Source organism: Malus sylvestris, chromosome 11 (genome assembly GCF_916048215.2).
Source record: "Malus sylvestris chromosome 11, drMalSylv7.2, whole genome shotgun sequence".
NCBI lineage: Eukaryota > Viridiplantae > Streptophyta > Magnoliopsida > Rosales > Rosaceae > Malus > Malus sylvestris.
This window is the reverse complement of record NC_062270.1, coordinates 40,138,538-40,153,816: the sequence shown is the minus strand read 5'-3', so window position 1 is coordinate 40,153,816 and position 15,279 is coordinate 40,138,538. Positions and strand designations below refer to the sequence as shown.

Below are 15,279 nucleotides of genomic sequence, written 5' to 3'. Positions count from 1 at the left end.
GTCTATGTGCTTTAAATTAACGTTTATTCAGTTAATTCACATATAGGTGAGACTTATCCAGAGGACGAGTGCAGTCAAGGGGGACTCGGGGGCTACGACCCTTCAACATACCAGTGAGTGGGCTTTTAGTTTTCAGTATATACTTATATACTTGATATTTTCCCAAAAAATGTGTTTAAATGAAAGTATGCCTTGAATGCCATGCATAAAGTTATGTTTTGTTTATGAAATAGTATATGATGCTTGATATATAATTGTGGTGATGTGGACGCTCAAGTAAGCCCAAGTGAGTTATGAATTGTGAATGTGATTTAAAGTTATGATTAATTGAGAAGCGTTGAGTTCATAAAACTGCACCTAGGGTGATTGTGATTTGGCCAGAGTTATGGCACATGCCTATTTATAATGTCACCTCCCGCACCATATGCTCACATTGGATCCAATTTAGGTGCACAGTCCTGTCGTACAAACTATCATAAGTGGTTCCGACTTGCAGGTGACTAGCGAATTATCACCCAGCTATCATGAGAGAGTAGTATTGAGCATAATTATATTTCACCCAGTCTTGTCATACATACCTTTTTTAGTGGTTTCGACTTATGTGCAGTGTAGTGCCGTATAAGTCATGGTAATGACTCCGGCTAGATTGACTAATGAGCTATGAATTCAGCCGTACAAACTTATGCAGGGGTTCCGACTAATATGTTATCTTCCATGAAATTATTCTCACCTGAATTATTTTTTCTATTTTATGTTTTGGCATGGCATACTTATGAATATGATTATGTGAAGCATGATTTGAATTGAGATAATTATATATATGTTGATGTATATGTTATATTCTATTTCTGGGAAAATTTATACATGTTTTACGGCGAGGGGTTAGAACTTTTGAGAAATGAAATGGTTTTGTAAAACATTTATTTTTGCCCACTCACGTTTTCTGTTTTGCGCCCCTCCAGATTTTAGGTAAGTTTGTTGTTGGTGGCTTTGAGGATTTCGGCGGTTCTGACAGAATAAAATAATTGTAGGACATCTTCTGGTACTGTATAATTAGTACTTGTCCTACTGAACTGCACCTAGACTTTCTATGCTCTGATTATGAGTATTTACCTTTGTATTGCACTCCTAGCACTTCTGGTTTATTAGTGCACATTAGTAACTTTTAGTTCTTAATTATTCATATATTTCTTATCCTTATTGCTTCCGCAATGTGCACATGGCTACGTCATCCTCACGTGATGGCCAGCATACCCTGATCTCAGTCGGGGTGTGTCACCAAGGATATCCATGAGGTAAGTTCATCTCAACCTAATGGAGCTCGTAATTTGACTAATATTGAAAGTACATATGTGTTGCCATCTAGACAAAATCGTGGGAAACCACCTAACATGTATTCTCCTGATGGAAAAGTCTTATGTGCTATTGTAAAGTATGTCTCTATGCATCGATTGTCTTCTAAGTGCCGAGCCATAGTGAATACAATGGATGGAATCAAAATCCCAACAATAGTGGAAGAGGCTTTGCGAGATCCTCAATGGACAAAAGCAATGGAAGTTGAAATGGAGGCTCTACAAAAAAATAATACTTGGAGCATGGAGTCACTACCACAAGGGAAAAAACCAGTGAGATGCAAATGGGTATTCACCATCAAACACAACGCAAACGGAACTATTGACAGATGCAAGGCAAGGTTGGTTGCTAAGGGGTACACACAAACTTTCGGAGTAGATTATCAAGAAACATTTGCCCTAGTAGCAAAGATGAACATTATTCGAGTGCTTTTATCTTTAGCTGCTAATTTTGATTGGTCATTGAAGCAATTTGATGTAAAAATGTTTTTCTACATGGAGACTTGGAAGAAAACGTTTACATGGAGCTTCCGCCCGGGTTTGAAGTGTCGAACAGGACAGGTAAGGTGTGTAGGTTGCGAAAAGCTCTTTATGGACTCAAACAGTCGCCGAGGGCATGGTTTGGAAGATTCACTGATGCAATGAAGAAATATGGTTATCGACAAGGAAATGTGGATCATACTTTGTTTATCAAACGCAGGGGAGGAAATGTCACCTTGTTAATAATTTATGTGGACGATATGGTAGTTACTGGTGATGATACTGAAGCGATGAAGCGGTTACAGGGGTATCTCTCTTCGGAGTTTGAGATAAAAGACTTAGGAGGCTTGAAGTACTTCTTGGGAATTGAAGTTGCTCATTCCTGTGAGGGTATTTACTTGTCACAGCGGAAGTATGTTCTGGATCTTTTGTCTGAGACAAAGATGTTGGCATGTAAACCAATAGAAACGCTTATAGTTCAGAATCATCATCTAGCGATTTACCAGGTGCACCTGGAAAAGGGTTAATCTTCAGAAAGTATGGGCATTTAGAGGTAAAAGGGTACATAGATGCTGCTTGGGCTGGAAATGTTACTGATAGACGCTCTACATCAGGGTACTTTACGTTTGTTGCAGGTAATCTTGTAACTTCGAGGAGCAAGAAACAGAATGTGGTTGCTGGGTCCACTACGAAGGCTGAATATCGTGGTATGGCACATGGAATTTGTGAATTGTTGTGGCTAAGGATCCTCCTGATCGAGATTGGGTTCAAACCACATGGAGCTATGTTGTTGTATTGTGATAATCAAGCTGCGAGAGAAATAGCTAATAATCCAGTTCAGCATGATCATACAAAACATTTTGAGGTAGATAGACATTTTATCAAAGATAAGTTAGATGTTAAGTTGATTTATATTCCGTATGTGAGATCTGAAGATCAGTTGGCTAATGTATTAACTCATGCCGTGTCATCAAGAGTGTTTCAGGACTCACTTAACAAGTTGGGTTTAGGTGATATTTACGCACCAACTTGAGGGGGAGTGTTGCTGTGAGTCAACCTTTGGGGAATAAGGAATGTAGGGATATTTTGGGTATGAGAGTATGTAATTGATATCCTAATATATTTAGGATATTTATTTCCTGATTTGTAGGAGATTGTATAAGCTTATATATATTCCTCTATGTGAGATGAATAATATTGAGATCAATATTCATGAAAACCCTAGAATTCTATCTGTTTGTACTTTTGGAAGTTTTTATAGGTGATGTTAGTTTCTATTTTGGCTTGGTTAAGTAACAAGTTTATTGAAAGCATAACTGAAAATTTAAAATTTTGATTTGCTGATTTTTTGGGTTAAATTTGTTGGGGTTTAATGAAACACACCCACAAGTTATTAGATAAGACCTCATCCCTCGAGCTAACGTCATATAACCCAATCGAGACATTGTAGAATAAGCTAAGCTTTTCTTAATATCTTTTTGAGCAAGAGCTAAAGTGGCTCCTAAAATGATGACTCCATCAATAAAATTATTTAAACACACAAAATTAACACTCTAATACTGGTAATTCCTACCATTGTACGCATTCCCCGCCCTACTTGTATTAGAAAATGTGTCAGTTTGTGTCTGAACAAAATCACTAACTCTTCATACAAGCATAGCATGAAACGGCTCAAGATCAGTTAAAACTGGGATCGAAATTCCCAAAGACTTAAAAATAAAAAGTAAAATTTATAAATTACATCCATAAAAATCAAACTTTATTGCCAAAATGTGTTCAGCTTATTATGAAGGGATCAAGGAACAAGGGGTGGCTTTATTGAGCAATAGCATGCTTAGCACCATCCAAAGTGTTCTTGAGTAGCATTGCAACCGTCATTGGTCCGACGCCACCAGGAACAGGAGTTACCCATCCGGCTACCTTACATGCTTCCTGGAAATCCACATCTCCAACCAATCTATAGCCTGACTTTCTGCTCGGGTCGTCTATAGCATTTGTGCCAACATCAATGACAGCAGCACCCGGTTTTATCCAACTACCCTTGATCTGAAATTCAGTAAGGAATATATTTCATTGAGTCAACACATAAACAACAATCGACACTAGGGCCAACGAAGGCAAGGAAAGTACAAAATTGACACAATGCAGCTGCACTGGCAGATGTTGGTTATTCCATTGAAGCAACGATGGAGCCTAGTGAAAGCTTATAAACATCTAATGAATTGTCTTACAACTGCAAAGTGAAAGACGATGGAGTGTCCTTTTTCCTTCACTTGGGATGAATGGAACCAAACAACTAGTCGTATTCTTCTAACTAGAACAAAACTATGTACTAGATTTTTCGTGGAAAGCCAAGAAATATGAAATAAGATAACACCTGCATGTCATAAGACGATGTTACTGCATACCACGGATCTATAATCTATGAAGTGCCTACCATCATTGCCTGTCCTGCTGCAGCAATAATAATGTCCGCTTCACGAATGAAACTCTCTGGATCAGGTGTGCGGGAATGGACTACGGTAACAGTAGCATCTGCTTTCAAAAGCAGCAATGAAACTGGTAATCCAACAATGTTACTTCTGCCAACAACCACTGCCTTCTTTCCCTTTATGCTTATCCCACTTCGCGACAGAAGTTCAAGACAGCCCTGCAGAAAAAAAAACCATTATAAAACAAAGCTACAACCTGTACATGAATGGCTTTCACCATTTTATGTGAATATTGCTTGGACAATAAGGATTCCTTGTTTGAGAGAATCCTCGAACAAACCAAACATACTGTGTGTGTGTCAGCGTCTATCTGTGTTTGAATACATAACTCGAGTGTCTTGCCTTGGGAGTGCAAGGAAGGAACAAAGGTTCTCTGCCTTTCATTGCAAGCTTGCCGACGTTGAGAGGATGAAAACCATCGACATCCTTCTCGATGCTGATTTCGCTCAACACTTTCTCCTCATTAATATGGTTTGGCAATGGGAGCTGAACTAGTATACCTGTCAACAAAATTAAACCTACTTTCAGATTCCATTAGGCCTAAATCAAATATTTTCCGAAAAATTTGTCAACTCAAAAGCAAAAATTGAGCAATCATCATTCATTCAACTAACCATGTACATCGGAAGTAGCATTCAATTCGTGAACTTTGGCAACGAGGTCATCCTGGGACACATTCTCGGGGAGGTCTATATCCACGGATTTAATCCCAACTTCAGCGCACGCCTTTCGCTTCATGCTCACATAGCTTTGGGAGTCCTTCCTGGTCCCTACTATCACTACCGCCAGTCCCGGGACCTAAACCAGTTCCCAATTACAACGTCAAAATTCATCCACCAAACAACATCAAAAATCCAGGTAGAGCAAAAGCAAACCTTGCCGTATTTCTGCCACAGATGGCGAACTTCCTCGGCAATCTCATTTCGGATGGTCTGAGCTATGGCTTTCCCATCGATTATCGCAGCCTTGTGATCGGATTGCGATGCCATTGATCAACCACTCCACTCACTCAATCCTTAAGATATGAAAGACGGGTCGGGCTGATTCGGAGCTCGAACCGCAGCGGGTTACTGTAATCCAGTAAAACCAACCATTTATTTTCTGTACCCATAAAAACCCTAAACTGGAATTACATTTTCTGAGACCAAAGCATCGAACTTTACAGTTCCTGCAAGTTTGCCCAATATGAAACTGAATCTTTTAAACACCAAGAAGCTGTAAAATCCTCTAAACCTTTCACACAAAAAATCAGAAACCGAATCTTTTGAATACCAAGAACAAGATAACAATGATGGGGATAGTACTTCACAGAATCAATACCAAACATAAAAAAAAATCCAGAAATCTCAACAAAAAAAAGGAGAACCAGAAATACTCACCGCAAGCTTAGCGAGAGTGGAAGAAGCAGAAGACGGGGAATCTCGATACCAAATTAGGGTCGCCAGCTACCAAATTGAGGTAAACGACGCCGTACGCAAGTATTTTTTTTTTGGGGGGGGGGTTGGTTAAGTTTTAAAATCACATAACGACGTCGTATTAGGATTGCGCCGGTTTGTTTTATGAACCATTGAAACCGAACTGAACCAATAGATTTTGGTTTGATTCGGTTTTTCAACTTCGATTATGTTTTTTCTCGATTCAATTTTTTCAACTTCAGTTTTGTATTCAGTTCCCTTTTTACGGTTTTTTATTTTTTGAACCTAATCCTTTGTGTATGTAAACTTTTTTTTTTTTTTTGACAAAAACAAAAAATTTCTTACATATAAGAAACAGAACAGTATCGATTATGATATCACGTATGACCACATATTTGATATATTGGATAAAATACATTCATATGGTAATTATTTAATTACACGAAAATCATCAATAATCTATCATATTTGACATAGTTTCTAACAAGTATTCGAAGCCTAGGTGTGGCTCCAAGACCCCAAGAATATGAGAGTTCTAATGGGGTCTTCTGCATAGTTGTTCCATCTTATTCTTCTCCCAATTGGTTTGGAAACTAAGAGACCCCTACCATCATTCTGACGTCCATGCCTAGCCATAACCACCATGGCGGCCTGATAAGCCTGACAGAGCGTCTCTCGGAAACCCCTCGTCGATTCGTCATACAGAGAACTCTCCCCACAGATGTTTTGGGGCTTCATTCTTGATACTTTGATAGTAGTCTCTTTGTTTGTGTTGGCCAAGAGGGTAAGATATTAGACTTGCTTATGGCCTTGCCTTGGTTTTTATAGAAGAACAAACTACATGCTGATGTGGCCACTATTTTTTTTTTAAAGACATGATGAGGAAATGCTTGAATCCAATGCCATATTCTAGAGGAATGTGTGCTCATTGTCCATGTGTCTTATGCCAAAATTGATTGATGAAACATGATATTATTTAGGACTGGTTGGCATTGCTTAAAGTTTTTTAAAAGTAACTTTTTTTTTCTTTTCAAAACTATGTGTCCAAAACAACAGAAAGCAGAAGCGACACATGCTTTTCAAAAAACGATTTTTTTTCATTGGAAGCTGGTGAACAATGCTAATTAATGAAACTTTCATATTAACAATCATAACCTTATATATATACATATATTTATATACATATATTTATATATATATATATATATATATATATATATATATATATATATATTAAAGCTAAAAGCACTTTTTAACACTATAGTTTACGAAACTCTTACTTGTTTTTTCTACATCTATTTATTCTCACAGCACAGTTACCCCAAACTAACCGTAGTTGCTTACGTGTGAATAATTTTCTTCTCTTATACGCAAATTATAGTTTGATATACGCGCAAACTTGAAACGATATATATAAAAAAGCAAGTATCTTTTAAAGAAATTGAAGTGATATCATATAAAACTCCAATTTTTATTGTGCTAAGAATTTGAAAGATATGCCCCTTTCAAATCCGAATACACTTTTTAACAAACTTAGATTCCAAATGTTTCCATTCGAAAAATGAACAAATGTTCATGGGAAGCTATCAAACTTAAGATGCTTTGCTACTCAGTGTGCTAAGAGACAACCCACCTATGGCTGATATGCTCATTTCAAACTCACAATATGAAAGGTGGAAAGAAATGAGTGGGAAGAGGATGGGAATAAATTCAATCTTATCTTTGTTTTTGGCATATTTAGTGCCATCAAATTGAGCTTTCGTCTAGTGATGTTAAGTAGGTCTGATAATTTTTTGCACGACTCGTTAATCTAACATAAAAAGATGCAAAAATAATTTATTTTGGGTCAACCTGTTAACGAGTCGGGTCATTATCGGATCACCTGTTAAGAACCTGATAAGTATTGTTTGCCAAATCTAAATATTAGTCACGAGAATTCTTGCATGACCCGTTATAGCTCGTATCCGACACGTAATAACATGACTAGTTAACGAATCAGTTCACATGTTAAGAAGCCATTAAGATAACAAGTTTGACACGACAAGACTTGACAGGAAAACGACACAAACACGATAAACACAACTTGTTTCTCATACCTAATGTTTAGACTATACTTTGTGAGAAGTTTCGAGTTAGGTTTTTTTAATATATAACAAACCTAAGACCTCTCACTTAGAAGTTTCGAGCTAGCAATAATGTGGTTCAAATTTATCTTTGTCGAGAATCAAACCTAAGACCTCTCACTTACAAGTAAAAATGAATATCACTATACTTGAAGAAGAATATCACTATACCATAGTACTAAGTGGCTGGTTTTTACTTTTTTATAAAAGCGATAGTGGGGTAGAAGATTTAAATTTAAGACCTTAAAGACAAATATAAATGCTCTTAACTATTTGAGCTAAAAGCCCTTACTTGAGTTCAATTTTTATGAGTAACATGTTTTGGATTAAAAAATAAAAAATAAAAAAAATAACCGATATGGCCGGTCCGAATCCAGTGGGCCAAAAAATGAGGGTGCACTCCTCTAGACTTTTGTTCGGGCCTAACTAGGAAAACTGCCCACTCCAACCGGGCTTTAGAATTTTGTTCGGGCCGGATGTAGAACAATTACATTTTTCACTGGGTTGGGTATATTTTCCCAATTTTGTTGGACTGATGAAATTGATTTCTGTTTCGGATCCCTATTTTACAATTTTCCCCTTTTCTGTTTTTCTTTTTATGTGTTTATCTCGGGAAGGATTCGGATCCTCTATTTTTTTCTTGGGAAAATTAGAAGGCCCTACATATTTTCTATAGTTGTTAGATTAAACATTCATCCCTTTTAAAGATTTGATTAAGGTGCTTCAATCAATTGCCACCTCAATAATTTTCTATTTATTTAATTTCCATGCCATTAATTTAAATGCATTTATATAGAGGTATAAGGTAACTTAGCAACTAATTGTCTATAATATAGGAATTTAATTTCCTCAATCCCCTTCTTCGCATTAAATGACATTTTTTTAATAAAATAAAATAAAAAATTAATTAACTAATTCCTCATTTCCTTATTATTAGTATGTAAAGCAAATACTCTTTCTATTTAAATTGTATCAATAAAAAGTCTTCAATACATATTTTTTTCATGTATAGATATATAAAAAAATATACTTAAAACTTATGGTACATTTGAGAACAAAAGTATCGACTTTTGGTACGTTTAGATTTCAAATGTACCGAGAAACCAAATGTACCAAAATTTCAAATGTACCATAAAACCAAATGTGCCCATTGTCAAGTAATCATGTTGGTACGTTTAGATTCCCATTGTACCAAAAGACCAAATGAACAAAAAATCTCAAATGTACCACAAAACCAAACGTCTCTATCAGATAACCCTTTTGGTACATTTACATTCCAAATGTACCAAGAAATACAAAAAATCAAATCCACTATAAAACTAACTGTGTCCATATTATAGGTAACTAGACATAGCTATATTATCAAACAAATCTTTACTATGTGTTGGGTCTTCTAAATAATAAAATTTGACAATTTTTTTTTTATAAATATTCTACTATATTCACACAAAAAAAGTAAATATTATAACAAAAAATAAAAAAAATGCATGGAGATGGATAATAAATGCATAAATACAGGGATAATAGGAAAAGAAAAAAAAAGAAAACGAAATGCCCAGGAGATGGATAATAAATGCATAAATATAGGGATAATAGAGATAATAGGAACTGAAATTAATAACCAAAATTTTAGGAAAATGTTTGATCAAATTTTCAAAAGGAGTGTATGTTTAGTCTAAAAAATTAAAAAACGAGACGCCTATATCAAAATACCCATTTTTTCTTTTAAAGGAGACTAGTTGGCGACTTCATCGTGACAGTTTACCTTTTAGAAATCGAAAAAACTTATAGAAACATTTCAGCCTCCTTTTAGTCATCATTGTGTGATTCACCAGCATCAGGAATAGAACTTAGGATGTGCCGTGCAGAATACGGTCTGGAATTCGTCCCCTCACCACTATGTGGTGGTCATTCAGATCCTCTAATTGGTTTCAGTCCATATTTTACGATTTTCTTTAAAAAAAAATATTTGTATTAGCAAGGATTCTGAAACATGTACTTTCTTTCCTATTTTGCACATACAAATAGCGAATCACTTGAATTTGGTCACAGCCGCCTGAAACTAATCTCACTCGAATAAAGTAGGATACCCTATGCGAACGTCTGGACATAAGAATCTTACGGGAGGGCTGGCTTAGTCAAATAGTAGTGCTCTGGATCTTTGCCCTTTATGGGCGGTTGGCTAGGTCAAGAATCAAACGTCATTATCCGATTGGGCAAGTTGTGGAAAACTACCCGCTACAATTGTGATCAATTGGGAGGCCGAAGGGTCACCAACTTTGTGGGACATATCATATAAAACGACCGGCTGCTCTCACCTGAGCTTGAAAAACAGGTCGTGTTTATTGTGTTTGTGTTACTTTTATGTATCTATTATTTAAAGGGGTTATGTCCTGTCGTTCCATGTCAAATTAACGGATTATGCAAAAAATTGGCATGTCTAATATTTAGATCTACCAAATGATATCCTATCACATGATCCGATAACGACCCGACTCATCAATGGATTCTTAACGATTAACCTGATAACGACCGACTCGTTAACAGGTTGACCCTAAACATGTTACTTTCATGTTGCATCTGCTGATTAACAAGTTGTGCAATAAATTGTTAGGCCTATCTCAACCTGTTAGAATTTATCTTCCAATGAATGCATCACCCAACTTATTTGTTACTGATGTTACTATTGTACGATCAAGCTTTAATATCCACCTAAAACTAAAACACAAGCTCTAAACTATAGAGTAATGGAATTAAAGAAATCATTTTTTCAACTTTTTTTCCGTACAAAGATTTTAGATATTCAATAGAAGAGAAAAGCAAACACCGAACTTCGAATACAAAGTCGAATCTTCTTAACCAATTGCGTTACAAATAATATCTTATGAAAAATATAAGAATATATTTGCATATTCTCTTTTATATAATATCTCATTCCTTCTGATCTATATAACGAATAGTGCAGCAATTGTGTCGAAATACGTAACACTCTTAACACCACACAGCCAATATCTTCAATCTTTTTCCTTTTCGTGATCATAAATTACAAAATGCAAACGGTTTATGGCTTTCTTTCTTTGTAGATGTTTTGTTTTTGGTGGTGGGGGACTTGGGGTTGATGAAAAAAATCAACTCCTTTTCTTTCTAGATTCTTCTAAATGCAGCCCAAGACAGGGGCGGAGCCACCAAGGGACTAGGGTAGTCCCCAGCCCATCCTGACTTCATCTGAGGTGTGAACCTTATGGAAGAAGATGAAGCAAACGATGTCGTTAAACTATTTTGATTTTAAATCTTTTCGGATATCTAATGAAACGATAAGTTTGGCAGAGGAGTTTTAAAAGAGATGTGCAATTTTAAATAGAAAAAGCAACCCCACTTCTGGTTCGATTCTCTCACCTAACAGTAATATACACCCTATAATTTTATAAAGCAACCCACCTTCTTTATTTGCAGACCTCTCCCCCTTTTCCTTCTTTTTCTACTTCTTTGTATTTTCTTTAGCCTTCCACAACCTACCTCTTACTTGGTTGTCTGGGTTTTTACGTTTTTTTTCTTTTTAGTGTTGAATTTAAGAGATTTTTTTTTCAGTTTTGTGAGGATTACACAAATTGCATATGTCAACATGTTATGAATTCAACTTTTTACATACACACACACATATTTGTGAAAAGCCCCTCCTTTTTCAGAATTCTGGCTCCGCCACTAGCCCAAGAGATCATATCATTCAATCCATCCAAGGGGAACAAAATCCTTTAGTAATCATGCATGCAACTCATGAGAATTTTCATTTTTTTTTTGGGCTTTTTATCTAAAATAGTCATGATATTGGTACAGTTCCTCAATTTGGTATTTAAGATTTGGGAATCAATATAAATGGTTTCTGAATTTATCTCCCATTGTGACTTTATGACTTCTGACATAAAACCACGTCTAGTTTTCTGGTTGTTGCCGGAAAGTCACGTGTTGTTTGGCTGATGAGCCTGGGCCCATACTCGATGCCAACTATTTGCACGTGAATGTTGGAGTGGTGGCCAAGTCACGGCAGTCTAAGTTTCAAGGGTCGGAAAAACTTATAGAGACATCTCAACCTTCCTCTGACTACCATTGTGTGATTCATCTACACCATGTAACTTATGAGATATTAATCAATATTGAAACAACGTTGACTATTTATATTATTTGTAGGTAAGTACATAGTTTAGAGTTGGTCAACTTTCATTTGACCAGCATGCGTTTTAGAATTATCATCCATGCATTTAGAGCCAGAAATTGGTTATGACTGTATATATCCGTTGTGAGCCACAAATGGGTATGGAAATTGATCGAAAAGGAAATTTGGTCAATTCCAAGTTGTCTTTTATTCTTATGTGAAAAATATCTGACAGGATAAACAACTTCTCGAATCCGGATCATGTCATATCTATTTTGTGAGAATCTCAAGAATTTATAAATTATGTTCGTTCAGCGTATATCGTGTGGTAGAAATTATTTTATTTTATATTTAAAATTAAATACAAATAATATTTGATAAAAACTGATTACACGATATACGATGAACGAATATGATTCACAGATCATCCGAATTCTCACAAAGAGTATCCTGAGAGAATGCTGTTGGCAACTTCTCTAGAGGTATAATCCGGTTTCGAAAGAGGTATATTCCGGTTTGGATATTCCGAAAATCGATAAAAGGTAAAGTTGAGGGGAAGAGATTGAAATCTAGCTGTACTATTGTTACTTTGAACGTATTATATAATATTATGATTTTTATTTTAAATACTATTACTTTGACGTCGGATTGCATGCAATGAAGATTCCCACGAGGTTGAGAGTCGACACATGTACACATATGGCCCTCATGAGGTGATCAAGAATCACATAGATATGTGGCATACATTTTTTTTTAGGTTGAGAGTCGACACATGTACACACATGTACACACATGGTCCTCACAAGGTGATCAAGAATCACATAGAAATTTGGCATACATTTTTAAAGTTCTCCCCTCAATTTAATCTCTTTTTTTTTCCCTAATTGTACCAAAGAAAGTGTTGATAAAGAGTTCTTGGGAGTCAACGGACTGTTATCCTCGACTAGCCTTTAATCCTTCGAGTTCTCAAGAGCCCTTCCACACACACGAGACTTCCGGATTACTACGCTGACTTTCATTTACATTCGTTCAAAAAGTTTCACAATCAGTAACAGAGTTAGAATTTTATGTGTGGATACATAAGTAATTTAAACTTAAAATAAGAGAGAGAGTGGAGTAATTTGCATGAAAGACCTTAAGTTCAATAGAGAAAACTATAAAGACATTGTAAAAAACCCATAAATTCGAATATGAGGTAAAAAGTAAGCAAGAAATTTTTTAAAATATAAGTTCAAGCTAAAAAAAAAACATTTGATATAATAAGGACGATAAGCGAAGGCTGCACCCCAAAAAGAGGGATGAAGAGGAAAATGAGGTCTGGCTTGGAGTATAAAATAGTTTGAATTGATAACACACTTGAATTTTAAAGGTATTAGACTGATACAGCTAGACCGGTAAGCGGGTAGGGTTTACTGGGTTTGAATCGGGTTGAACCTGACCCATTAATTTAACGAGTCATCTGAACTCAACCCGTTAAGCTAACGAATCATCCGAACCCAACCCGTTAAACTAACGGGTCACCCATTTCAACCTGTTAACCTTTGTTTTTTTTTTAAACATTTCATCCAAATCAATTACAGCCCCATTTTATTTATAAAAACAAATTGTCAAACCAATGGCAGCTAATCCTCAATGCATAACAAAAGTAATGCTTACAATCAGTAAACTAATTCCAATCTAATTCCAATCTGCATTCCAGCAAGAATTGAAGGATTAAAAATAATGCTAACCGTAACATTGAGAATTAAGAATTGAGAATAATCAGTAAACTAATTATGAGCTAGCAATCAGTAAACTAGAAATAGCACCGAATCTAACGACATGGAAGAAGAGGTGGAAGGGAATCGGGTAAACTGCAATGCGAGACAGAGCGCACAAAACTGCAAGTCTGCAATGCGGGTAAACTGCAAGTCTGCAATGCTTATAATTGACTACTGAAATTACACAAAAACCCTCAATAACGGGTGTAACGGATGGTTAACGGGTTTCGCGGGTTCACCCAAAATGACCCGTTATTTAACGAGTTGACCCGTTAACCACCCGACCTGTTAAACACTCACCCGAATACTCATTTTAATTGGTCGGGTCGGGTTTGAAATGACAGGTCTATATGCAGCAACATCATTTGTTAGAGTAGCAAGAAAATAAAAAGGCATGATGGGAATGACACGCAACAGCAAGCTTACACTAACACACTCAACGTTAAAATCTTAGTTGAAATTTCACACATCTATTTTTATCTCCTTACACAATTTTGTTTATTTATTAATTAAATAAAAAATTAAAATTAAAGAACATAAATAAGCATGATTATGTAAAATATACTAGTATGCAGAATTCATTTCCATTTAAATATTGGTCAAGTTAGAACGAGTTTAGTTGAGCAAATTGCACCATTAGTCAGAGGGATATCAAATTTATTCTATCCCCGATACCCTCTAGCTAGATCTTATTTCTTAGGTCCTTGGTCCCCATGCATGCTTAAATCTTTTGCCCTTTGTGCGACTTAAAAAGAATAAAGAGATAAAAAGCTTAAGACAACCACATACACAGAGGATACCTTCCAGTCCAAAGCGAGTGGGAGACTAATACTATTCTACAATATATATATATATATGTTGAATTTGGATCCTCCATAGACCTTAGTGTCCAAAGCTTAAGAACCAAAAAATTAAGATTCTTAATTTGTGTGAAAGAGAAATCGGAGCTTTTAATTTGTGTGAGGTAAACTAACGAAATGAGTTAATGAAAATTTGCCGAATTCAATTTAAATAGTCTAGATTACCCTGTCCTTAAGCTCGAGACACTGAAATCAGAATGGATCCCTATCCTTATATATCTACATCCCTCACATGCATAATTGAAATAAAAATCTGTACTGTCTACAGAGACTTTAATTTCAAACCAAAAGATGGAGGAGATATGCATGTTGCTTTTTCTAAAGGCGACTTAACTAAAGCATTAAGTAAATCAAATTGTTGGAACCAACTAATTTATTGTCATTAACTAATCAAAGAGACCTGCTAGCTAGCTAGTATGCATTTTGATTAAGAATTATACCTTCGCCTTTTCTTTGTCACCAAATTTTTAAGGATGGATTGTTGTTACAGAATCGACAAGGTTTCGATAATATGTTAATAACAAAATGTACTAAACAATGCTTGTGCTTTGAAAAAGGCCTTTCAGCGATTCGACATGCCCCCTAAGCAAAACGCTTAACCTACCCGACCTCGAAGAAAATATAACGAATCGCCCAAACCCTAACTA

General features: G+C 35.8%; 1 protein-coding gene across 3 annotated transcripts; it reads right to left on the bottom strand.

Annotated features, from left to right (window-relative positions):
* Positions 1-3,509: 3,509 nt before the first annotated feature.
* On the bottom strand, positions 3,510-5,861 carry LOC126590906 (bifunctional protein FolD 2-like). 3 transcript variants are annotated; one of them, XM_050256421.1, is made up of 6 exons: positions 5,704-5,861; positions 5,200-5,394; positions 4,939-5,122; positions 4,667-4,824; positions 4,270-4,482; positions 3,510-3,878 (listed from the first exon to the last, which is right to left on the bottom strand). In XM_050256421.1, the coding sequence occupies exons 2-6, from the start codon at positions 5,311-5,313 to the stop codon at positions 3,648-3,650; spliced, it is 900 nt and encodes a 299-aa protein (XP_050112378.1). In that variant the 5' UTR covers positions 5,314-5,394; positions 5,704-5,861; the 3' UTR covers positions 3,510-3,647. The 3 variants fall into 3 exon arrangements, with proteins under 3 accessions (XP_050112378.1, XP_050112379.1, XP_050112380.1); XM_050256422.1 differs by having other exon boundaries at positions 5,200-5,492; positions 5,704-5,833; XM_050256423.1 differs by lacking the exon at positions 5,704-5,861 and adding an exon at positions 5,488-5,685.
* Between the last annotated feature and the right edge of the window lie 9,418 nt (positions 5,862-15,279).